This window comes from Epargyreus clarus, unplaced genomic scaffold (genome assembly GCF_041222505.1).
Source record: "Epargyreus clarus isolate Ecla_fem2 unplaced genomic scaffold, WU_Ecla_fem_2.2 ptg000012l, whole genome shotgun sequence".
Classification (NCBI taxonomy): Eukaryota; Metazoa; Arthropoda; class Insecta; order Lepidoptera; family Hesperiidae; genus Epargyreus; species Epargyreus clarus.
Window position 1 is genome coordinate 1,808,382 of NW_027332220.1, and position 27,991 is coordinate 1,836,372.

The 27,991-nt window shown below is 35.4% G+C and overlaps 1 protein-coding gene across 1 annotated transcript; it reads left to right on the forward strand.

Annotated features, from left to right (window-relative positions):
- The first annotated feature begins 28 nt into the window (after positions 1-28).
- LOC140746089 (alpha-tocopherol transfer protein-like) lies at positions 29-27,991 on the forward strand. Its single transcript, XM_073078090.1, has 6 exons — positions 29-429; positions 9,789-9,913; positions 23,143-23,239; positions 24,463-24,483; positions 26,528-26,669; positions 27,179-27,991. The coding sequence occupies exons 1-6, from the start codon at positions 140-142 to the stop codon at positions 27,416-27,418; spliced, it is 915 nt and encodes a 304-aa protein (XP_072934191.1). The 5' UTR covers positions 29-139; the 3' UTR covers positions 27,419-27,991.

Here is a 27,991-nt window from a genome sequence, read left to right on the forward strand (position 1 = left end):
GACGTCATTGATCTGACTTTGTGCCTTCACTCACTCGTTACAATCAGTCAGTTGTCAAATAAACGTAAGTGAGGTTGGATGTATATCGATTATACAAAACGTCGCGAAAAATTACGAGGATAAATATTAATTAGGAAAAATGCCCGTAGAATTAGAGTTCGATTTCGACGCGGCCGTAGCGTCTGTGGACGTGTATTCTCAGGACGATATAGAACATTTGCGGCAGTGGACACAGAAATTAGATAAATCAAAATATATACCAAAGGATTTAACCGATAAACAACTTCTGTTATTTTGTAACGCGTGTTATGGGGATCTAGATAAAACTAAAGCGTGCATAGAGAGGTATTATGCGATCAGGAAGAGCACGCCCGAAATATTCTCCAACAGAGTCCTGAGTGACGAACTGAAGCCATCTATAGAAGCTTTGTAAGTAGACAATTCATAACATTTATTTTGAATCGCTCAAATATTTGCGCAAAATATATTTAAATTCTAATGTTATAAGCTTGTAGATCTCTTTTTCGACTCATAATATTTTTGTTTAATATGCGTAAAAAGATAAATATATATTATGGGGATCTAGATAAAACTAAAGCGTGCATAGAGAGGTATTATGCGATCAGGAAGAGCACGCCCGAAATATTCTCCAACAGAGTCCTGAGTGACGAACTGAAGCCATCTATAGAAGCTTTGTAAGTAGACAATTCATAACATTTATTTTGAATCGCTCAAATATTTGCGCAAAATATATTTAAATTCTAATGTTATAAGCTTGTAGATCTCTTTTTCGACTCATAATATTTTTGTTTAATATGCGTAAAAAGATAAATATATATTAGTCTATATAAAATAATGTATTTTAAAAAATCATTTAGGACTTTAGTACTAGTAGATATAGAGGAATATATTTCAAAAATCATTACATCTCTATTTATCCTATGGAGTGAATTTCCATAAATCATATTTTTCTAAAATATAAGGACTTCTGTACTAAACCATTCATGTTTCTAAACCATTATTTTTAACCTTTACGTCTTGCTATGTGCCACCTAGACACAGAAAACATAGGTACCTTTTTGCTTTGCTGTAATCTGATATAAAATACAATAAAGTTAATACATTATGTATATCAAATAAATGTGATCAAGTGATCAAATAAATAAAAAGCATGAGCTATCTTCGATGTTTTTCAGCAGCACAAAAATGGTGATACAGATATTTTACAAAAGTAGAGTAACGAACATTGTTAAAAGAATGAGTAAGCTGAAGTTGACTCGGTGCCTATAGTGTATGTGGAGTAATATGAAGGTCCTGTTGTCTCATATGTACATACTGTGGATTGTGGCATGGTGTGAGGGGGGCGTGTCCCCCCGCATTTTGCTGGAAGCTACGGTGTAAGACAGATGTGCGTGCGGTGTGTACATCAGTAAGCCAATACTTAACATAAGGTGAAACACAAACAGTACCTCAGGGTAACCTCAGCATCCATTGCCGATTCAGATGGGAAACTAACGCCCTGAGCAGCAGCTAGCACTTACAATCAGGTGGACTGCACTATCATTTACTATTTCTATTGTATGAAAAAATGGATCGACTACAGATAAACTCCCACACTTGTCCACAAAGTTATCTGTCTACGCAGGTCATTGTCATTAGAGTCATTGACAGTAAGATGTAGGCTTGTATTAACTTAACTATGTCAGATAAGAATTCATTTTGACTATGTAATTATAAAAAGGTCAAATAACAAATATAAAAATGTCATTAACCAATTACTGTCCTGCTGCTGGGCATGAGTCTACTCTGAGGGTGATAGAGGTTTAGGCCATAATCTGTCATGCTGTCTTAGTACAAATTAGTAGGCTTCACAACAATACTTAGTTTTTCTTTCCTGCTAAAGGAATGATAATTAATTTCTAATAACTACATATTTATCTTTTAAAAACCGGAGGTCTGAAATCGAGGAGGTCCGAACCTCAGACAGAGTGTCTGAGGTTCGGACCTCCTCGTTTTGTTGAGAAGTCATGTTGGAACCACTGTACTAGTATTAGTGCTATTGTTTCCTACAAATAGTACTGATATAATCAATGTTGCCCTTTCTATTGTTATCCAAACTTAACATATATGCAAAATTTCTGTTCCAGCAGTCGAGGTTCACTGGTTAATTCAGTATTGTCCTTCATACACTTGTAAAGTAACTAAGTAACTTATATAAATGTTTGTAACAATACATTTATCCAATTTGAAATGTTAACGTAAATTTTCCAGTAAAAAGGAACATAGTAATTAGTATATAGAATTAAAATTAACTAGCAGCAAAACAGCCCTACAAAAACTATCTAATACTATTCTAGAATAAAATACCTACATAGTTATGTGTAATGAATTGCCATAAATTATATGTTGAAGGTAATTATTACTTGTATCTACCTAACACTATAATTATATTTATAATAATTCAGAATTTTGATATTTGAAAATCAAATATTATGTAGTAGCATTAAGTGTCTTCACAAATCTGTATTGGAGCCGCTGCTCCATGATGCAGCAGCCCACTGGTGGGAAGAGAACTGTGCCTTTAAAAAGCATTACAGTTATCCTTTGTATTCTGCATTCCCTGAGACTTGGTGACAGTGCATGTACACATAATCTGTAAATTCATTATCGGGATAAACTTGACTAGGGATTGAATCCGAACTAGTGTCGTAGTGTGGGATTGAACCGCTCAGGCAGAAGTTGAGCTTGCAGTGCTCTACAGGAATATTTCTAGGAAAAAAAGGTGTTCCTATAACAATGAATATTAAATGATACAGTATGAAATTTGTCGGCGACAAGAAGATCCCCTATTTATATAACTTGTTTTTTTTCTCGTAAATAAGTAAACTGGTGTTAGGCGGAAGCCGTTGGCGCCTCCGGAGTCAAACCACTGAGGGTTGTACCAACGTAGATACATACTTAATAATGTAATATTCCTTTATCGTAATTTCTTACGTAAAGCAATGATTATTTAAATGTTAAATAATATGTTTTTCATTTAAATATCCGTTTTTAGCAGCTTAATTACTTATGTGACGATAAGATAAATATTGATTGATATATTTTTAATTACCTACGTCCTATATGTTTTTCTGTGCACAGATCTTCAAAATGTTTTAATGCATGTCACTGCATTTAATGCGTTGCAGTTTTCAAAAAAATATATGGTGTACCTTTTGAAGGTAGAACTCTCCGTGGTTCGGCTCTTACTGCACCACCGCCATACCTATTTCTGAGTAATAATAGCAGTGTTAAGTAGCAGTGTTAACCCTGCCTTCTGGTTTGAAGGATGTGGTAAGGAAGACATACTTTTCCGAGGCATTCCAGCTTACTCCTCAGATACACTAAATAAATTATATAACAAACACACGATTCGTATTTGTAATATTCAACGTCAAGTTTTTATCCTGTGTTCTTATCATACATAATTATGTATGTTTTCCGTTTCTGTTGTGAGGTCATAATTGGCATGTTTGATATGTCCCTGTCTTGGAATTAAATATTGGAAATAAATTGTCTTGGGGGCAAAAATACACACCAAGTAGAGTACACAAACATCTAGACAGAACAGAAACTGACCTGCAAACCTGGAACTTTCTCCGTGTGGGACGTATACGGTGACCACGATCTTATCATAGTCAATTTATGTTTATTATTCTTTATGGATAATGACAAAAAGATTTTTATCTTATCGAATATCATGCAACATGAAACTTTTAGCCCTTCCCCTACTCCCCACAGGGGGTCAGATTTTTCTACAACTACCACCTTACCCCTAAAACCGTAAATAAATTAATACGATTACCCTATAACGACAACTAGCCACTAGTGACCTAGCCCAAAGCCTAGTCGTTAAAATTAAGATCTCTTAATGTAGATCTTGATGTAGATCTTAACAATAGTTATATGCATATTAGAAATTATTGATCATTTGTTTGAACGGCAAAGGAAAACATTGTAACGAAACCTGCACGCCTAAGTTCTCAAAAAAAGTTTTCTACCAATTAGTACTACGCCAGCGAGGTGGACTATGGCCTTTAGGCCTATATAGAAGACCTTTGATCAGCTTTGGGACAGTATTGGGTTGACGACAGTACCACTCCCGTATTCAGTCTACTTTATACTTTATCTACAATTGTTATAATCCGTAAGATGGTATCACGACGAAATGTAGGTAAATCGTGACATTTTACATTACAAAGTATAATAAATCACTGTGATATTACGTCAGTGCATTTTAACGAAGACCGGAGTGCAAAACAAGTGCAAATTAATTGTATTCCAGCTAATTGTGTTAAGATTGCTAATTATTGGAAGTGTTTGTACTCAGGATCATAGACCACGACCTTAAACCACAAAAATGTGTGTTTTACATACTTAGGAACGCGTATATACATACGAATATAGCATTTAACGGATGTATTTTAGATGTTATATTGGTTTAAAATATATTATGGTACTGTAAGATCGAGAAGCGAACAATTCGCCGAATATCACCTAACAATGGCGAGTATGTAAACCCCGTCCACGAATACAGACGCGCAATTCTTTCTTACATAATATTATGTGTTACAAATAAACATTATGGACACGGTGTATTTTTCCAAGTATGTAAATATATACCGTACAAAAACGTAACGAGCCACCAGAGAGGAGAGACTGGCAATATTTGCATTTGCAACTGTTTGCACTGAACACAATTTGCATTATTTGCATAGTATGTATGCATTATTCGTATATGCTACGCCAGCTGGCAGAATTTGGTATACTTCAGTATTTTGTATGAACGAACATATTTTTCCATATACCACCTCTCCCTCCTCTCTCTCCTCCAATATTACCACCTCTCCCTCCCCTTGGTAAGATGTGGTGGGATTTGCCGCGACTACCTCTCTTTTATAATTTCACGAGAGTTTGATCAAAATTCGTATTTTTAATTGAGGTCGAAAAGATTAGAAAACTTAAATTGCCGATCTTTCTCTACCTCAAGGATGAGATTTGGCTTGACGACCAGCCGACCTAATGAGAGAATAATTATAGTCTAAAAACCACGCTAAAATCGCACAAGGAAAATCGTTAATCGGACCGTTCAAAGTGGGTAAAAATCGAGTTCAAAGATTCCGTTACATACATACATACCGGTCAAGCTAATAAAAGCGTTGTAGTGACATAATAACCTTATTATAAATATTATGATAAAAATCTATGAGCGTTAACATTCTCATAGTCTCCGCTAATTAAATGCCTAACCTTAATGATGATTTCGTCAACGCAACCGAAACCCGTCGACCTTATCTGCAATTATCACATACGTGTGAAAAATACCATAAAACGTTACACGGGTATACATTAGGGATACACTAAGGATGTTATGGATATGAAATATCGGATATGGATATCGATACGGATTCATTAAAAATATTGTGCCGGTTTCGGATATGATCACGAATATGAAATTAGGTACTCGTATATCGGATTAAAATTGTAAAACTGAAAAAATGCAGTCAGGTATCTAATGCTTTTTTTGTAAAGTATCTGAACAGCGTCGGGTTGGTCGGGTGAAAAATTTTCAAATTATTTCATTTAGGCTCTGCCCTTATCCGAAATAATTCGAAGCTTTTGTACAGAACTTATGAGCCCGCGGCTTCCCTCGGGTTTAAAAAAAATAACATGACATACATATAACTAAAAATTAGTACCTTCAGTGGCGCCATCTGTCGAAAATTGGTCATTGTATGACTCAGAAACTATCGTGGGTTCATGTGAAACATCTTTGCTAAACGTGTACGATTCTATTAAGGACATACAGATAAACATTATTTTTATGTATATAGATTCGTTAAAGGTTTCGGATATTTTTTCTGATATCCGATACCTTCGGTTACGGAGTTTCATAACATCCTAGTATTAATATATACTAGTATACATACACAAGTACATAATTCAATATTTAACAATACTTCAACCAAACCATTGAAACTCCAACCGTCTGAACTAACGCATAGTTCTCATTTCTGTGAATGTTACCAGTCTTGATAATTGACTATGAAAAATCAGTGATTTTCCACACAAAATACGTAGAAGCTCGCTAATGAGTGCAAACTCAATATTAGCTACCAGTATTGACGTAATATATACATATGTAATGTACGCAATGGTTATATTTAATTAAAACACTGTATGACAACTTTTTTTTTTTTTATAATATAAGAGTAGCAGACGAGCATGCAGTCCACCTGATGGTAAGTGGCTACTGCCGCCCATGGACATCTGTAATCAACCCCAGATAGGATTAGATATTCCTACCTGAGGTCGGCCACAGATGCGCCGCTACCCCTGAGGACTAAGCTGGAATGCCTCGGAAAAGTCTTTCTCCCTTACCACACCCTTCAAACCGGAACACAGCAGCACCTAACACTGCAGTTATTAGGCCGCCGGAGTCGAACCACAAAGGGTTCTACCACCTTTAAAACTTTTTGAACTTTTTGCCTGCTTGCCTCCGGCGGCACCACTGCCATACCTATTTCTGCCTAATAACAGCAGTGTTAAGCGCTGCTGTGTTCTGGTTTGAAGGGTGTGATCGTAGACATACCTTTCCGAGGCAATAATTGATTTTAAAACAATATGTATAAAATAACTTTTTGAAGGTGGTAGAACCCGTCGTACCTATACCTATTTCAGCCGAATAACACCAGTGTTAAGCGCTGCTGTGTTCTGGTTTGAAGGGTTGTGGTAAGGGAAACATATTTTTCGGAGGCTTTCCAGCTTAGTCCTTAGGGGTAGCGGCGTTTGTGGTGGACTTTATTTAGAAATCTAATTCTATCTTGGGTTGTATACAGGTGTCCTTGGGTGGCAGTAGCCACTTGTTATCAGATGGATTACATGCTCACCTGCTACTCTTATATTATAAAAAAACATACCGTAGTTATTATTTATGAAAACACAATACTTACATGCAATGGTAAATGGGTCAGTCTGCGAATGGGCAATTGTAATAAATCCTACTGCGGTACGCCACTGATAGATTGCTATGCCTAAGTCAGAATGCTTCGTGTTTCTCCTTTACTATACTGTTCAACCCACTGTGGTCGGCCATTTAAATCTTATATATAAAATTCTCGTGTCATAATGTTAGTTACCGTACTCCTCCGAAACGGCTTTACCGATTTTCACCCAATTTTATTTGCATATTCAGTAGGTCTGAGAATCGGCTACTATCTATTTTTCATACCCCTAAGTGATAACGGCTGTTCACTCTTAACATTTTTTTATTTATATGGCAACACAACGTTTGCCGGGTCAGCTAGTAACCAATAATATTGCGGCCCTAAGAACTAATTTAGAATGCCTCATGTTTTACGCTTTCTACACTCCCGTACTCAGCACCGCTGTATTGGCGTTGTCAAAATTATGTAGCGGTGTCTCCGGAGCCATACTAATAGTACTACCATCTTCAAATAATTGTGAAGAGTATGCAAGCTAAAATGGGGTCAAAAAGTGATATATTTAAGATCGGACACACCTTATTCATATTTACCTTTTTGAGCAAACAATTATTATTAAATGTTTGCCAGACCAACATTATAATATGACGTAAATCTTTTATACATGAGCGGACTCGAATTTGGCACTCATTTATAATTATTGACACGCAACATTGTTAGTAATGTACGAATAAATATTATTTACAAATGGAATATTTTCAAGATAAAACGTAGCTTATTTATCTAGGTAGATTTTTTATAATATAAGAGTAGCAGACGAGCGTTCAGTCCGTCTTACGGTAAGTGGCTACTGTCGCCCATGTATATCTGTAGTCAACTCCAGATAAGATTAGATTCCTACCTGAGGTCGCCCACAAATGACCGCTACCCCTGAGGACTAACCTAGAATGCCTCGGCTAAGTATGTCTCCCTTACAACATCCTTCAAACAAGAACACATCAGTATTTAACACTGCTATTATTAGGCAGAAATGGGCGTTGCGGTGGTGCCGCCGGATTCGAACCTCTGAGGGTCACAGGAGGGTCTGAGGATCACCTTCAGACTCTCCTTGGTAGAACTCTTCAGGGTTCCACTCTGGAGTCAGCACAACCACACCTCACATATTCGACTTAGAGACCAGTGTTAAGATTTGCGTTCTGGTCTGAAGGATGTGGTACGAGAACAGTATATGTACAAAGCGTTTCAATTTAGTCTACAGGATTACCAACGCAAGTGGCTGATCTCAGAGAAGACTATATTCCTTTATGAAGTTGATTATACGAATAAACATCCATAGGCGGTATTGCAACTTTCTATCAAGTAGTCTTAATGCACATTTGCAATTTCTATAGTATATAAAAAATAAACACATAACATATGATTGTGCAATGTTTACCGAAGTAGGTGATTATGGTGACCGGGTGGCCTCGTTGGTCAATCTACTGATTGGATTAACGTCAATCGTGTTGCATCTAATACTGAGTAAGTGGTAGAATCCATTTACATTTTATAGGGGTTTTATAGGTATTAATCAATCTTTGTAGTATTGTAAAATTAAATTGCTCTCAAAATACTACTTTGGCGATTTGTTACAAGTATAAAAAGTACTATTCAATGTCTAAATATTGTACAGGTCTCGGTACGATTATGTAATAATATCTGAATTTAAAAGAATTGGTCCCACCCGATTGCTATGCGCTACCGTGTCCTATTCGCATCGTTTTGCACTGCTTTTACGTTGTAACCTAACCTAACCTATCTTATACTTATAGAACTCCACCACGTTATTACTGTTCGACCGAGCTAACAAATACCATCTTAACCTAGTATTTTTAAGTTTCGCTCGTTAATGAATATGCTGACGTAAACTAATATTTGGCATTTTTGATGCTCTATATTCTAAACGAGCTTTTGCCCGCGGCTTCGCTCGCGTTACGAGGTAATATTTTCATCCCCTATTTTATCCCCTTGGGAGTAGAATTGATCAAAATCCTTTCTTAGCGGATGTCTACGTCATAACATCTACCTACATGCCAAATTTCAGCCCGATCCGTCCAGTTGTTTGGGGCTGTGCGTTGATAGATCACTATGTCAGTCAGTCACCTTTGAGTTATATATATTTAGAAGAACTGATTTATTTACTTTTTAGTAATAAGTCATTTTATCAATTTTAAATCAACCAAGTTACCTATATTGTTTGAAATGTAAACTTTGTTAGGCAAAAATCTGACATTGATAACGCGATATTACTAACGGGCGTATGAAAATAATAAGCTTTAGTTTATTGCCAGCGCTATAACATTACCGTGCCCGATTAATTATTTTATTTTAAAGTTACTTTTATCGTTCAATAATCGGTTTATTTATAATTTCCTGTTTTTTATTAACTTGCTATGTTAGTGCGTACGGTCAAATCTTTTATTTAGATGAGCTGGAATTAGTGCTGGATGCTGGCCAGTGGCCATAGCAACGTCTTGTTTAACAACGTCAGTAGAATAATGAAAGTTTTTTTACGAAGGTCACTTTTAATTTGGGGAGATATGTTAATTAATCGAAGATCCACCTGATGGTAAGCTGACTGCTTGCCGCCCATGGACTGTACCTACACTCCATACGGAATAGGTTATACCTGGTTGAACATATCAGGGAAGTGTAGCCACTTCTGAGCACTAAAATGGTCGTCTCATATGCAAGTCGGGGAGTATGCACTGTTTTAATGCTGATATTATCTACACATATACTATATTAAACTATATTTGTTTCCAGAGAGTTCTCGTTCCTGCCGGAGAAATCATGCGAAGGTTACGACATCATCTACCATCGGCTGCACTACACGGAACCCTCGAAGTACTTCTTCGAGCCTGGCTGCAAGCTCCTCTTCATGACAGTTGGTAAGCTGCTATTTCTTTAATACATCGTGAACCCAATACTGTCCAACTATTGAGCACGCGTTTCAGAGTGAGGACTAGACCACGTTCTACCGACCTGGCCAATTGGGGAATGTCAGATTTTGTTGAATAAATGAGGTACTGGCAACACTATCTGGGAAATGGGAACTTTCTCACGTCAAGTATGATTTGAATATATTACCACCATTTAGGTTTGAAATAAAAAAATGTATATTAATATTCTAAAATATAACAGATTTGATATACGTTTTCGTCTATATTCTTATTGTAAGTATTTTTCCGCACTATGTTTTTTTGAAATATCCGAGCACCTGCAGAGAAAAACCCGCACACCTGAAAGTTGTTAATAAGTTCTCACAGCTATGTAAAGACTACCACTTCTCCGACTGAAGACTACTTGTATTCGCGCTTTCAGAGGTAGATACTAGCCACCAATAGTCGGATAAATTTGCCTAAATATATTCTTGGATCTGCAGATTGGTACAATGAGTTTGCCTAATTGTGTTGTCACATAACTATCATCGTATACTACACTTATCTCTTTGTTGTCATGGATCAATGATGATGTCGGAACCGGTTTGGTTTGCGTGGGGCATAGGTTCAACACGCAGTCTGTTTTTGTATAAATCTTCTCGTGCTGATAATCACTATAAAGGTTTTGTTTAAACATTAAACAATAACATTACATTGAAGCGCATTGAAACCAATTTGAAAGGTTGTGGAACCAGTATAGGCCTAGAGGGTACCACCGTATCCATTGCTAATGTAAAGCAGTTATGCATTCCGGTGCAAGAGTGTGGATACGGATATTTAAATATCAGGTGACTATTTTAGTCTTCAGGAATGGTAGCACATCTGTGATCGGCTTCAAGTGGAGCTGTTACTATATGGAGTTACTGTTACTATATGGAACTGTTACTATGGAGTTGGTCACATTTGTCTAGCGTCGCAGCTACCACTTACCATTAAATGGAACACAAGATTCTTGTTACTAAAAAAAAACAGACAAAATAAAACCGGAACGTCCGAGATTAGTCTCTGTCACTACATATGAATTGCTAATTTAGCTTTTAACTCTTTCTCATATTACTGGGTCGTATTTAACTTCTTGGTGGTCCCTTAATGTCTGATCGTGGCTCCCCGCGCAAAGGAGGTACCTTACTGTACCACGCTGCTCCAATGAGGACTTATATAAAATTACATGAAATCAATGTCCATATAATAGCCTCACTGGCCTCTGTTTTATGCACATAAATTAATTATCTGTTGAAAATAAACATGTTTATTAAAACGAGGGATTTCATTGTCGACGTGTATGTGACCTTACACACAATGTCTACGGGAAAATACAATTGTAGAGGGCTTTTATTGTATGAAATAGATTTGACGACTTTTTGTGGTTTACAGAAGACGAAATTTTAATTTTTCTATTGACTGATCAAGTTTAAGTTTCAATAAAGTTTCGGCCAGAAATCAGCCGAAGCTTTCGAGTTATCCGAAATATATGTTCGTTAATATGTGTCTTTATTTTTATGTTATGTACTTTAATGAATCTTATAAATAACTTTTCCAATTGCTCCTATAACCTCCAAATTTAAGGAAATTGTGTAAATTTTCAACGTCTAAAGGTTCTGTTTCGGCCTGGGACAGAAATCAAAACTTATGTTTCGGTTTCGTTTTCTCAAATATTTAAATTAAAAAAATTGTAAAAGTCGTGTTTTTGTTTTTATAACAATTCTTAACTTTGATATTTTGTTTGGGATATTCTCAGAAATCGACGACACCCATTGCAATACCTCCGTAGCGAATCCCCGCCAGACACTCATAAACATTTCATAATTTGTAATTTTACTGACGTTATCGTGTAAAACTTGATTTTATATATGTTACTTGGGTAACTAAAATAGATGTTTCCTCAGCAACCTGACTGTTTTGACAGCCTCTATATCTTCCGACACAGATTAATATAAGATATAGTTGTGAGCGCTCAGGCAATATTGCTAAAAACTTTCAAAATCGAAATAATACCACGTCCATTTCTATCTACCAATTCGAACTAGGCCAGCGCGGTGGAGACGGTGGAGTATGGCCTGAACCCCACTTACTTTGATAGGAGACCCGTGCCCAGCTTTCCAGTAATGGGTCGACCACCACGTATTCAACATATGGCTAACAGATGAGTCCATGTCATTTCAAAATAATTTCGAAAAACCTTTAAGAATTTAATAAATAATAAATAGTTAAAAAAAACTAAAAAATACGCTTTTATAAAAAATTCGACCAAAAAATTAAAAATACATAATAGTTTAAAAAAACTAAAAAAATACACTTTTTATAGAAAATCCAACTAAAAAATAGAAAATATTTTTTTTTAAATTTGAATTAAGAATAGTGTAAATAAGATAAAAATATTTTTTATTGTAAAAAAAGCGTGGGGTGCATGGTGTCAATAGTTATTTTATGGATAGATATTGAGTAGAAGGATTATCATTTTGATAATATCTTAGAAAGCACCCCACGCTTTTTTATACCATATCCCAGGTCCTCTATCTTGGATAAAAGTAATCACGGAAAAAGGATGATAGAGCATCTTTTAAAAACAGGCGCTGATGGCAATACTCAAGAGAAAAACGGTCAACTGCTTTACATCTAGCCATTTCAAAAGGACGTCATCCAATCATCGATTTAATATTACAGCATGATGATGTTAATATCAAAATTAATTCTAGAATTTCTTCTCTTTGTGTTGCTGCTGCCTGCAGATATTTTAAAACTGTTAGTAGTTTAATTAATTTTACAGCTCGAGTTAATAATATAAGTTGTGACTATGACGATGAGCTGAAATCATACATGCCTTTACATTTGGCAGCAAGAAATGGGAACAATGAAATAGTGGAAATCTTGTTAAAGGAAGGTTCAGATGTTGAAGTGCTGAATGAATAAGGATGATGAGACACCGCTTCATGATGCTATTAACAACGGACGCGTCGAAGTTGAGGTCAGGTCAGGTCAGGTCAGGTCAGGTCAGGTCAAGTCAGGTCAGGTCAGGTCAGGTCAGGTCAGGTCGCGTGATCGGCGCGCCTGGTAGATTCCTTTATTGGTCTTAACGCAGACCTTCCGGGTCTCAGGAAAACAAAAATCGCTGATCCTGATTATCCTAGTAAGGATAACGGGTCAGAATGTTTAAAATATTGAATTGTCATCGGTCCTTAATAAGTATGCCAAATTTCAAGTTAATCCGACGTTTTGAAGGGGGTTAAAATCATGTTCAAAGATTCCGTTACATACTAACATACCAACATACATACGTCTGAACTCTGAAGCTAATAAAAGCGTATTAAAAAGTAACCAGCAATAATTTGTGTTTTTTTTTTACTTTTAGTTTGTTATGCTTGCGTTAAAAGCTCTGTTTAAAAGTCTTTAGTATTAATTATCGTAAAAGTTTTGTATAAAGATTAAAAATAATACGGATTAAGGAAATACTGAGATAATTTAAATAAAAACATCAATAAGGCGATCGTAGTAAGGAATAAATAAATAATTGATACTTATATGCATGTACTTACGTAATAAACGAGTAAGCTTCTTGTCTTCAAGGATACTTTGTCTTTTTCCGGTCACATTTATAAGGTATATATTTGTTTTATGCACCTCTTTAATAAACAAATTGGGTATTAATATACTGGATGTATTCTGAGGCTTTATCCTCGTTTTAAAATGTAACATGAGATATATAAAACCGAAATTGTAAATAAAAGTCGCGCGCGGTAAAATACTCTTGAGATTTCGTGGGTTTAATTTTTTCACGCTTTCCCTTAGTTCCTACTTTAATATGAAAGTAGTCTTATATACACCTGATTACTTCAGCTAATTGTTAGTAAAGGACCCGTCAAAGTTAACCAAGTTGTCAGGACAGTGTCCGTGTTCTGAGTTAACGATTTTGATGAAATTATTGTGTACGAGCTTTTGCGAGCGGCTTCGCTCGCGTTACGAAGTAATATTTTCATCCCCTATTTTATCCCCTTGGGGGTAGAATTGATCAAAATCCTTTCTTAGCGGATGCCTACGTCATAACATCTACCTGCATGCCAAATTTCAGCCCGATCCGTCGAGTGGTTTGGACTGTGCGTTGATAGATCACTATGTCAGTCAGTCACCTTTGAGTTATATATATTTAGATTAAAGGTGGTAGAACCCTCCATGACTTAACTTAACCGTGCACCGCCACATCTATTTTTGTCTTATAATAGTGTTAAACGCTATGTTCCGATTTGAAGAATGTGGAGGCATGGTGAGACACTTACGAGGTGCCCAAGTTTAGTTCCCAAGATTAAGCATTGCAAATCATTTGTGGCCGACTTCAAGCAGGACTTCAATCCTTTCCTATTTATACGGTCACTGCCGCTCATGGAGATGTCCATATCCACTTCCCTTCAGCATCATGTGGACTGGTGCTGGCGCTCTATTTACTTATTTAATATTTATGTTGTACCTACTCGTATTATGCTTCTCTTTTATTTTGTTTTCGTTTATTATTGTAAAGTTGAATCCCAAATATGAATATTGCAGTAAAGCGCAATAAATTTTAACCATTAAATGGAAAGCGTCATTATCACCGGTTATTGTTTGTTAAAGCGGAAAGGCCTTGGTTGAGCCGAGAGGCCTTTGGCCCTGTGCCATACGTGTAACGTAGAGATACAAGTTTATATATTATGCATGTATATGCCCTTAGCTATCTTGGTATCATTTAAAACTGAATATTTTGTTTAATTAATTAGCTTCCGTATGACCATCATCATCATCATCATCATCATCATCATCATCATCATCAACCCATTAACGTCCCACTGCTGGGCACGGGTCTCCTCTCATTTCGGTCGATAATTAATGTCTAATACGCACATAACTTTGAAAAATCAGAGGTGCGTGCCTGGGATTTGAACCTCGGACCCCTCGATCGAGTGGCCGAGTTTCTTAACCACTAGGCTATCAATCACATTTCCGTATGATTGGTGGTAGAAAACTCTGAGGTTCTGAAAGCACTACCGTCACACCTATTTCTGCCTGATAACAGCAGTGTTATGCAACGCTGCAGTTTCCCGCTTTGAAGGGTGTGATAGGAGAGACATCCTTATTTTAGGAGAGACATACTTTGTCTGTCTTTGTCATACAACGCATCTGTGATCAACCTCTGATAGGAATTAAATCTTATCTGAGATTGATTGCAGTGTATGGCGGCAGCCTCCTTTTTTTGTTTACGAGGGGGAAACGGGGGATTATGTGGGATTCTTACTGCACTAAAACCGACCCGGTGGTCGTCCTCAGCGTTGCCAAGAGGACTCCGGGATCTATGGCGGCAGCCTCCTACTTATTATCAGCAATGTTTGGATGTTATTTCGCAAATGCTAGGACCAATCAACATGATGCAAACGCCATTGCATGCCCAGTTTTATAGTGGAGCCACTTTGTGGCAATCGAAAAGTTTCAACAAACTTACTAGAAAATATGAATTATGTGCTTAACAAACATTTTGTTTAAAATAAGCTTCGCTTTGTGATACCGAAGTTTGGTGACTTTTTTGTTAAAAAGTTTTTACTGTTACGACCAAAAATAGAAAATTATCCTTATCGTAATGAAGTCAGGCTAAAAAACTTCCACTGTACCTAAATATGAACAAATATGCCTATAGTTTCTTGTACTAATAACGTTTGAATGATTTATGAACTTCCGGGTGCAGGAAAAAAGCCATGATTAATAACTTTGACCATTTCCATTTAAGGAATGTTCTTGATGGATTAATTGTTGAATGAAATAGCATGGTGGTAGGATTATGGGAGAATTGGTTATCGGCTATAATGCTTGGATAAGTATGTATGGAATACAATTCCAGGTCAGTTCTCTGGAGAAGCGACGCATCTGTGATCGACTTCAGGTTTCTTTGGGCGGCAGTACCCACTTATCAGGTGGATAGCATGCTCGTCTACTACTCCTATATTATATAAAAAAGTCCACTGCCCTCACCTGATGCAGATGGGTAGAGACATACCTGTTATCGTCGTCAATAAGAAGCTTGGATATTAACAATATCACATTTTTATAACGTTACATTAAAGTAATAAGTGACTCATTTGATACTACAGTTTAAAAACAGATGCGGGTAGGTGAAGTGGGGACGACACCTTGGCGGCGCTCGAATTAACAGAGAGCGACATTCTGGTCGGAGACTCCAGCAGGAACAGTCGAATAACGGAGATACTTGTGTAGTTATAATACTTCTAATCACTAGTGTGAACTTACTTACGTATAATTGTTATATCGTTACTCTGTACCGTTTATGTGACTATATTATTACATGACTTCAAGACCTTCAAGATGACTTTGATTTCATACCTACCACTAAAATATTCAAGCTAACAATATATGATAAGATTAGAGCCTTACGGTGGGCCATAGAAGTGTTACTGCCCCCGAGGACTAAGTTGAGCGCCTCTTGTTTGAAGGGTGTGGTAAGGGAGATACAATTTACGTGGCGTTCAAGCTTAGCCATAAGGATCTACAAATATTATGTGTGTATATGGAGCTGGTTAAACATGACCATGGGCGGCAGTGGCCACTTAACATCAGATGGATTTCATACTCGTTTGCAAATTCAATCAGTATCTTTTACTTATTGTTGCTCATAAGATTGAATTTGCATAAAATGCAGGAATACTGCTGTGTCAATTTTGTTATTTCATTAATTTAGTAAAACATATTTTTTATGCTAGAACGTCATTAATTATGTGCTGTTGTTGCCAATTTACATTATCTACATAAAGATATAATTTAAAGATAATATCTGCTACAAAAACTGCATAAAAGATTATAATAATATATCTATTCAACACTCTCAAATTGTCCGTACTCGACTAATTATCATTAATCTTAACATTGTTAACCAATTTCCGACTACCAAGGTTCGATAGACAACATTTGCTAAATTGCGTTAATACCGCTGAGGTGGAATGCCCCGTGTGGGGGGACATACCTCTTTTTTTTTTGACGAGGGGGAAACCTACAAAAGGTACCCGACGCCATCGGAGTGACGCCGGGTTATGTAGGACTTTTACAGCACTAAAACTCCCCCAGTGGCCGCACCCTATTTTTTTTAAATAACTTTTGTAATAAATAAAAAAAGTAATTTTGAGTAATAGAAATCGTTACCAGGACCTGTAACTTTTTTTTTGCCAATTAGAAAATATTACATCTGTCAAGTGTCTTCCACCAGCGTTGATTCAAATTTGCCCCCCTTTTATCATATTTTCCACGACTTTCCTTAAGAATATTGTTCTTAAGCGCTGCGATTGACCCGTGACTTCAAGTAGTAGGAGTAGTAAACATTTTTAATACTCAAAATAACTTTTTTTATTCAGTACAAAAGTTATTCAAAAGCAAAATAGGGTGATTAATTTTGCGCCACCCTGTATATGAGAATTCTTGTTAAAAGTGTCTGTTCCAATGTAAACATCGAACCAACAAGTTTACCTTGACCGAGCTATAATTATTACTTGCCTATTTGTAAATCATAATAAACTGCCTTAATTACTATTGTGGTTTAAGGCCTCTGGAATAAAACCATGAGAAATGAGACAAATTCGATTTATTTTTTAGGGCTGCCACTTTTTGGTGACTAAAATATTTCTCAAGAAAATTATTTTTTTTGGGAAATTAAAAAAAATGTTGCATATTTCTTCCTCGACTCGCTGTAATATACTGACACTTATTCTCCTGACGATCTTTTCGACAACCGAAATTACAAAAACAAGGTAGGTACCATCGTACAATTGACTTTGCCTAAAGTCATTTTATTATGTAACGGGTACTCACGATATGCGTTTTTAAATTTCTTTATTGCCGATATTTCGATCCAGTTGCATGATCCATTGAAACTGGGGTGGCGGGGAGAAACCGTTGACAAGTACTAGTGGTAGATTAATCTATCTACCCTACGTCTAGTTCGTTTTTCTTTTCTAGTTTCCATATCACGGCACACAACACTAGGGATGATCGATATTAAAGAAAACATCGATGTTGACATCGATGTCATAATTGAAAGCCCAACATCGATGTTCGATATTTATCTAAAACCGAACATCGATGTTGGATAACATCGATGATTTTTGCATTAATAATTGACAAAGAAATAAAATACAGTGAAATCGTTCGAAATCTATTAAGATACTACAAAATATTACATATTCCAGTATCTTTTACCAACTGAATGAAGGAAAAATAATTTTGTTAAAGTAGAATCTTTTAATCTATTTCTTCGTTGATAAAGTAGAGCCAACTTTTGAAAACAAATTATCAAATGCGTAAATTAAACCAACCGATGCACGCACAACATAATTTTTTATCAAAACGTATTGAGATTGAGTCAACATCGATGTTTTTGCTAGCGACATCGATGATCATCGAACATCGATGTTCATCGAGCATTCCTACACAACACTAACAGTATCCTTACGCACAGTACGCCTTCGCACTTTGCCTAAAGTACCTATAGTACAATACTATATTTACAGTACGGGTCATTGGGTGGCAAATTCTAAATTTATTTTACCTTTAGGTTAGGTCACTTTGAAACTATAAATAGATTTGACCCTTCTTAAAATAAAGCGGTGTCATTTACATAAGTCATTGTGACTAAGCTTTATGCTTATTTGCACTGAAGCAAAGATAAAAACGTTCTTTTGTTTCTCTGTTGCTTATCTATCTTTAGTTTATTTTGAGAACAAGTCAATTATGTTAACAATAAAAAAATTGAGTAGCTAACGAGCATGCAGTTAATCTCGTGGTAAATGGTCACTATCGTCCACATAATCAATCCCAGTTTATTTTTCGAGGGGGAAACCTTCATAAGGTACCCTATGCCGTGGGAGCGACACGGGGTTATGTGGGACTCTTACCGCACTAAAACCCCCCCGGTGGCCGTCCTCGGCGCTGCGTAGAGGACTCCTGGATTTCTAAAACAACGCGACCGGAGTCCTCTCAGCGCACTGCCCCGTCGGGCTCCGCCCAGGTGAGTTTCTATCACCACACCGTCTGGTGTATACGACAGGATGCGACCGCACATACCGCCGTCCTTCCCGGGGTGATGCCGGCCACTAGCGCGTTACTAGCATAGATATAGCGGTGGGGCATCCGAGGCCTAACCACAAAGAATTCTATCGTTTTTAAAGAAGTGCATAGGCAGTAAATAGGCACCCTTACTAAACGCTATCCGTTTAAAACTGGGGTGGGTACAAACATCCCTCGTGCTACTCAAGTTAGTTACGTCAAGGGGGTTAATGCGGAATTTTATGCACGCTCAAGGCTCGTTTGTGATATTGTTTTATTTTATACAAACGACGTAACAAATGGCATGCAGTTCAGAAACGAATCTATACGAAACGGAAACGGAACCAATCGTACTGAAATACTACAAAAAAGTAATATAATGACGCACTTTTTGTCTTTGTCATCGTTAAGGGCGGGTGGGGTGTATCTTTAACGTTAACAATAGAAAGAAAGAAAGATAATATAGCTTAACCGGCTGGAAAATCTACGGTTTAAAAATTCGTGCGTTACACAATTTTAGTTAACATGACGTCATCACGTCGTCCGAAATAGTTCGGTTAAAACGTTAATTAAAAATTAAAGTCTGTTAAAAAGTTATTGTTTTGTCAATTTCCGTGTCTGCCTACCTTGTAGAAATTAAAAGTTCGATCGTTGTTGAAAAAAAATAATAGGTTGATTATTAATAACTGAGGGGTCGTTCAAGTATTACGTAAGCGCTTTTAGGGGGGCGGGGGGTCTTACCTTTGCTTATTTTGGATGACATGGGGGGTAGGGGAGTCTGGATGATGATTACGTCATCGGTAGTTTGTTACTTGTTTACACGAATGGCAACCCTCACATTGCCTTTACTTGAAAGCGAAACGCATTTCCGGGGATTCCCGCAAATCATGCATGTGTTTAAGTATTTTTTAAATTATAATTATCACATTATAATTATATTATAAAATAAAAACAAAACATTAAAGGAAAAATGTTTACGTAAGCATGGGAGAGGGGGTAATTTTTCTTACTTTTGCTGACAAGGGGGGTGGGGGGGGGGGGTAAATAATTGTAATAAATCTGCTTACGTAATACTTGAACGGCCCCTGATGTCAAATTAATACCGGATCAAAACGACCTCTGGGTACTGAGAAGGTCCGGAATCATATCGGCAATCTTGTTCTTTTTTCATCATATATCAATATGTCTTTTTTATAAATGTTGTATTAATGTATAATACATGGTATAAGAAGTATATGCCGTAGGTACAACCAACGAAATAAGCTTGTTTGACCACATACGTCATATTATGTTAATATTTGGCTACTTTACAATGGAAGTAACACCATCAAAATATAATAAATGTTATTATTTAGACTAGAAAGTAATTGCAAAAAATCTATAAAATCAAAATCACGACTTTAAAATCCTAACTTATACGAGTGCAACGATACGAGTTCACTTGATGGTAAGTGGCTACTGCCGCCCATGGACATCTGTAATCAATCCCAGATAGGATTAGATATTCCTACCTGAGGTCGGCAACAGATGCGCCGCTAATGCTGAGAACTAAGCTGGAACGCGTCGGAAAGTTTTGTCTTTTTTTATAATATAGGAGTAGCAGACGAGCAAGCAGTCCACCTGATGGTAAGTGGCTACTCCCGCTCATTGACATCTGTAATCAACCCCAGATAGGATTAGATATTCCTACCTGAGGTCGGCAACAGATGCGCCGCTAATGCTGAGAACTAAGCTGGAACGCGTCGGAAAGTTTTGTCTTTTTTTTATAATATAGGAGTAGCAGACGAGCAAGCAGTCCACCTGATGGTAAGTGGCTACTGCCGCCCATGGAAATTTGTAATCAATCCAGATAGGATTAGATATTCCTACCTGAGGTCGGCCACAGATGCGCCACTATCCTTGAGGACCAAGCTGGAACGCCTCGGAAAAGTCTGTCTCCCTTACCACACCCTTCAAACCGGAACACAGCAGCGCCTAACACTGCTGTTATTAGGTAGAAATAGGTGTGCCGCCGGAGTCGAACCACAAAGGGTTCTACCATCTATAAGGGGTCTCCCTTACTACACCCTTCAACACAGCAGTGCATACCACTACTATTAATACCCAGAAATGGGATACAGTCATACATACGGACTATCGATGAACATTACCTTCCGCAGACAGGTAAAAATAAGTTATTTTAACTTATTAGTAGGTATAAACGGTTCCCTCAAGTTCGAGTACCAAGTCCACCGGTTAGCCTTCCGAACCGGATCGCTACTGGCAATGATGGATCGGTTAGGGTGTTCCAATCGTTATAATAAAGTTATTATAATATTTATCATTATCTACTTATATTTTATAACCAAATATTTTTTAAAAGAGCAAGCTGGAGGTTAAGATTGGCGAACCCCATAAAAACAGTAAATATTTTTTTTTATGAGAAACCAGTTTCAAAATGTGAAAAAATCAAACTGGACTCGGTTATATAGGACATCAGTAAAGCATATTATTAAATATCTTTGCAAATTCCACTAGTATCTCCATAGATTAACATGTTCAAACATAAAAAAATGTCTGTAACCTTTTCTTAATATTACTAGGTTCTGCCTATGATTGCTCGCGTGGACTGAAGTCATAAGATATGCCTCATATTCCTGAAGAAATAACGCGCCAGATACGAACCCGAGACACACATGACAGGCTGACACGCCGCCACACCAAATAGGGCGGCGTTTTCGAAATCGGACGCGCAATTATGTTTCAAATAGATACCATACCGAAATCGGTTGTCATTTGCAAATGACATTTATTTTACCGCCTATATTACCTTGACCCACTTGGGAGCGAAACTTCTCATAAATATATAGCAATGGTTATAGTTTACCATAATGCCCGTTATCAATAATCCATCTATGATCTATCTAAGTTTTAGCTATCCAAGATCATAATATTACAATGCCAAGTCGATCTTTGGTAGCCAAAACGTTGGATAGATTGATTATTAATAACGGGCATATCATAATATATAACGTTACTTCGTTACTTTCGTATGTATAACGCAATCTAACGCCATTTCATAGAATCTGTAATTCGATATTAGATAAAAAAGCATTGATAAAAATAATATAATAGGTAATTGAAATAGACGGGCAGAATAACCGATTTATCAAAGAAAATAAGGTACCTTTGTCATGTATTTTTATTGCGGTAACGTATATGTATCAGAATATATATTAACATAGATTAGTAAAGATACTTCGCCGCCTTGAAATTGAATGAAGCCACAAACGGCTTATTTTAGTAATTTCTTTTTTTTAAATTTTGACAAATAAAAACATTTTTAGAGAAAATTTACAAATAAATAAGTAATACTGCGTTCTTTTTTTGAAATTTTGACAAATAAAAACATTTTTAGAGAAAATTTACGAATAAATAAGTAATACTGCGTAATTTACGTAGGTAATAAATAAATAATTATTTCAAATATTATAGGGACATTTTAGCACGGAGACGTGGCAAAACCTTTTTACGCAACTATTTCAATTCTCAAAACTGGGTACTTGTATATTATTGAAAAAATATTAATGTAAGCTTTGGACGACGAAATAAATAATACAAAATTAATAAACAACGAAACGTGGAGTGAAGGTCGGTCAACCAGACACCTTATAATTACTATACGAAAACCACAAAATTATAATATCGATGAAAAATACCCACAATAAATCCTTCATCCATTTTTTTCAACGACGACCATTAGAATAGAATGTGTGTTGGATTCGAATTTCGAAAAGATTTATCATTAAATGTTGCAAGCTTACAGGTCACAAAATCTACCACAGTGGTAGAATTTTATTTATTAACAAAAAATAAACGCTTTCTACACTCACACGCTAGGATTTCCTGTATCGTGGGTGTATTCGTTTTTGTGTGTGTCCAACATACAAAGACGAATACACAAACACCCAGACCCACAACAGATATCTAAATTTATCATTCAGATATCGGACTGGTCGGGGTTCGAATCCAGAACCCTTTGCGCGTCACACCGGTATGGTGACCGCTCCGCCACGCGGGTCGTCAAAAATAAATTGAAAAAAATTAAAAATGGTTATTTTGCATAATTTCAGATGCATGTCTGAGTAAGAGGGGTCCCCAGCCCGGTTACATTTTCCTGTTTGATATGCGTGGTGTAAAGCTGGGACATCTCACGAGGGTCAGTTTATCGTAAGTATCTCAATATTGTATAACATTGGTAAAGAAATTTATTTTACGATGTAGTAAAAATACATATCTATACTCTGATTCATAATTAGGTGTCCAAAATGTAAACAAAGGTGTTGACCTATCAAGAAAATACGTTAGAAATGGTAGTTTTTATTTTTGTCGATATTTAAGTAATACAACAATAATAAAATAATAATCTAAATAAATTAAGATTAATTCACATTTTCTAATATTTATATCACCTCAATTTCGTTTCATACTGTAATAATAATAAAAAACAAAGTTTATGGTAGAAAATTAAAATGTGATAATGGTAACACAATCGGAATCCAAGACATTTCTTGTGCTGTCATTTTTAGTTTCGTAACTGATATTATTCATTTACGTGATTGTGATCAAACTCTAATGTTTTCTCGTTTACATAATGCGTTTGTTAAATTGTGTATATTTGTTAAATTTTCGTTTTTTGTTGAGTTTGTTAAAGTTTGTGTTTCTTGTTAATTTTGACAGTGACATTTCTTTGTTTACATTTTGGACACCTAATTATGAATCAGACTATAAGTGAACTGATTTAAATAAGTTAAATTAAATGTTTTCTACGTACTAGTTACTCTTTTCCACATTTTTTTCCACTACAACAATTATTTTATTATGTTATTATGTCTACTTAATTATTTTATTATGTCTACAATTTATTATTTTATTATGTTCTATTTTCTTCTTAATAATTATATTTGTACAATTAATTAAAACACAAAGTTAAAATTATAACCTGAGTAAACGCAATAAGAAATGTTACCTTCATTTAATAATCTACTTGTGGAAGCTTTGATTAATTTAATCGTTTTTGTAGATAGTAATTTGATGCAAGCCAATTTAAACCGCCAAAGCAGTTGTTAACTGTTTTATTGCCAATAAAAATAACACTAAATTAAATTCTTAGTACAACTCAACGTTAATCTATCTGATTTTTGTCTAACAAAGATTGAAATCAATCAAAACAAGTGAAAATGTATGAACTGTCTAACGTCAATCTTTGGTAGACAAACATTGGATAGATTGATTATTAATAACGGACGTGAATGAACGTTTCGTCTCGATTGTTATAACATACTATTATTAACATATACTTTTTTATTAAAATAAAAATACAAGAATTTTTATTAATTTTCGTTCGATGTACAAAAGTATATGTGAAGTATATATGTATTTATATGTTTTAGCTTTCAAAAGGAAAAGCAAAGGTAACTAACGCGCTTAAATAAATACATAATTTCGAATGAAGTTTCTCCATAAAGTATGGACATTTAATAGAAAATAAAACGGAATAATTATGTAGATAAACTTATAACTATTGCCAACATAATAAAAGTAAGATTATGTAAATTTGCGTATGTCAAATGAAATAAAAGATACATCTTTTATTTCATTTATAACTTTTGTGTCATTTGTTTAAATCTTAGCAAAACAAAATTTTACCATAGCTTGGTTGAACTGGCGCGAAGTTTCATTCAAGATATTGCTAACCATTTGTATTGCCTATATGATCTTTGGCGTATTTAATTTAATTAAATATAGATATAGATTACCTTACTAAAGGTGGTATATTCACGTAAAACTCGTCTAATATATTTCATAATTCATATTCATCTATATGTCATAGAAATGCGAAATCATAGGCTGTTACAGATAATATAAAGTACTCACACAGTTTAATTGGTTTAAGTAAACCGGTTTGAAAAACGGTTCGCGTAAACTTTGATTCGTTTCAACCGGTTTGGATTTTTTTGCGGTTTAGCTCATCGCTAGTTTTCTACTTATGCCTAATAAATAAAAAATACTATTATTTTTAGTGTAGTTTGGACTTATGTATTGTAACATTTAAATGATCTGGGCTCCTCTTATAATTAATTACTTGGTTATGTCTAGGCAAGGATTCACCGCAAGCTCAATTATTCATTTCATAACATGAAACTATATAATCTTTAAAAAATATCCGGTATCAATAAACATGTTTGAATATATCGTAGTTATGTGGTCGTGAAATAAATTATTGTAAATATTGTCGTTAGGAAAATATGCATCAAAATCATTTTAATCATGTTAATTTAGTAAATTATTACATATCACGTAGATATTAGTTTAAAACGTGATATTCATTATGTATTTCACACGTCCTGCGTGCTAATACTCATATATTTTTTCTACTTCACACATCTCATTAAATTCTATTATATTCTATTAAATTAACATAATATAATACAATAGTAACTGTCACAACGTAGGTTTTTGTTATTTTATTTTGTTTTTTTTTTTTGTGAATATTAATAATTGTTCCACTCGTAATTGTCATTTTAATAGTTAAAACGCAAGAAAATGGTTTTACTGTGGCAAAATGATTTAAGGACTTTTCTGTATATTCTCTGAACAATACTTATTAATCTCTATTGAACATTACTTTACTTTGCATACTTATCCTAGACGTCCCAACTTCCTCAACGCACGGGTAGCAGCGTACCTTCGAGTATTTCTTGGCTGCGTCAAGAAGGTCTCTTACCTAAGCTTGATTACAGATGACCATGGGTGGCAGTATCCACTCACCATCTGGTGGAATGTATTCTCGTTTGCTATTTATGTAGAATAAAATATGATACTGTAGAGATCATTACAGGAAGTTACACTATAAGCCTAATTATGCTCCAAAAATGTTCCTAATTTTAATAATTATTCATAAAAGCGCACTGTAACAACGAAAGAACGAGCGTAAAAAATGTTTATATCAGATAATTAATTTATTCCTTACAAATTTACATCATTTATATACGAATGTCGAATCATGGAAACATTAACTTCATATTATAATAGTTTTACATATTGTAATGTTCATGTACATTACATTCAAATGTACTTATCTATACACGAGTAGCTCAAGCTGTTATATGTATATGTAAAATCATACCAATTAACAGTTAGGTTATAAGATAATACAATATGTAGCTGCACCGCCTGTATATCGAGAGATTTTGAAGGTTTTAGAATACTTTCTGAATATACTTCAAAGGCTATCTATGTGAAATCTGTCAAAGCAGATTACAGCAGTGTCAAGCGCTACTGTGTTCTGGTTTGAAAGTTCGTAACAGTTTGTTTGTAGGCGTACTTAGTCCTACCAACTATTTCATTCTGACTGGAGTTGATTAAAGATGTTCAAGACGGTAGTGCATCATTTGCCACTTTAATATTGTTCAAAGAAAGATAGGTATGTTATTCCCAATCTATTCTCGTTTCCAGAACCCTCCGCAAGTTCTTCCAGTACGTGCAAGAAGCGATGCCGGTGAGAATGAAGTCGATCCACGTTCTCAACACCGAGCCGGTGTTGGACAAGCTGCTGCTCCTCATCAGACCGTTCATGGATAAGAAGTTCTTCGATATGGTGAGTATTTGAATTAGAAAGAGTATATGATAAGGCGTTTTATTTCTATTATCTAAATTCTCATAAGTAGGAAAGTATCTGAGATCTAAGACTGTATAGGATAGGTATTATCTTATGATAAACGATTGACGATGATGATGATTACGTGTTGCTATTGTCATATCAGGTAGACGATATGTTTGTTTGCTTTTTTCTTTGGTTTCATGATATAGTTTAAAGTAAGACGGGAATGCGAACAAAACACCTTTAAGGTACGTATGATTATGTGTTCGTCGTGCTAAATCGAATCGCAGAAATGTCAACCTTTACGCTTCAAGTAATTTTAATATCCTGATAATGATGTCCTTCTCTTAATAATTTGTAGGTTAAATAGTTTCTTCCCTATAATCTATTTTCGTATAATAAATATAATATCTTCTATTCACAGACTGTGCTTCTATTACGCTTATGGACTACAGTGGACTTAGTAATTTATTTAAATTAATATATTATACTATTTATATTTACAGATAAAATTCCATCACAAGAACGAAGACCTCGAAAAGTTTTACGAAACAGTGATACCGCGATCGGCGCTGCCCCCGGACTACGGCGGCACCCTCCCCGACACCCAGACACTGCACAAAAAGTGCATGCAACAACTGAAGCAAATGGAGCCCTACTTCAGGGCTGAGGAGCAGCAAAGGTTGGCCGCTTTGGACAAGAAAGAAAAAGTCGAAAAAGCTTTCAAAAACTTGGAAATAGATTAATTGATTGAGTAAGATTTGATCGCGTTATTTGTGTTAGCAATAATAATAAAGAAGCAATTGAGGATGTCAATGTCAACCAGATTAAATGGTCAATTTTAAATTATTGTATGCGTGTCAGAGTTTTATCGCCCGATTTTTATTTGTGACAACATCTTACAAATACTTTTGCAAGAACGACAGCGTATTTAGACATACAAAGTAGTTCTTCGTTGCAATAAACATTTTATGTTAATAGTGCATAAATATTAAAAAGGTAACGTTTCTAGAACGAATGCGACCTCAGTTAAAGGTGATTATGTATTCCAATTTTGAATGCAAGACATACATATGACATTTGAAGTGTTGCCACACTGAATCGGATTAGTTAATTAGTAGAATTATTTACATTCCTGTTTTCGCACGTTTTAAAATTGCTTTGTCTATGTTTAAAAATGTATGTATTTGTTATGGGCGATAGTGAAGAAATTGTAATTTAAACAACAAGTAAAATTACAAATATGTGTGCAAACTCTTAATGTCATCCTTGTCAATTTACATTTAAAATAATTATAGAAAAATACTTAATTTAGTACA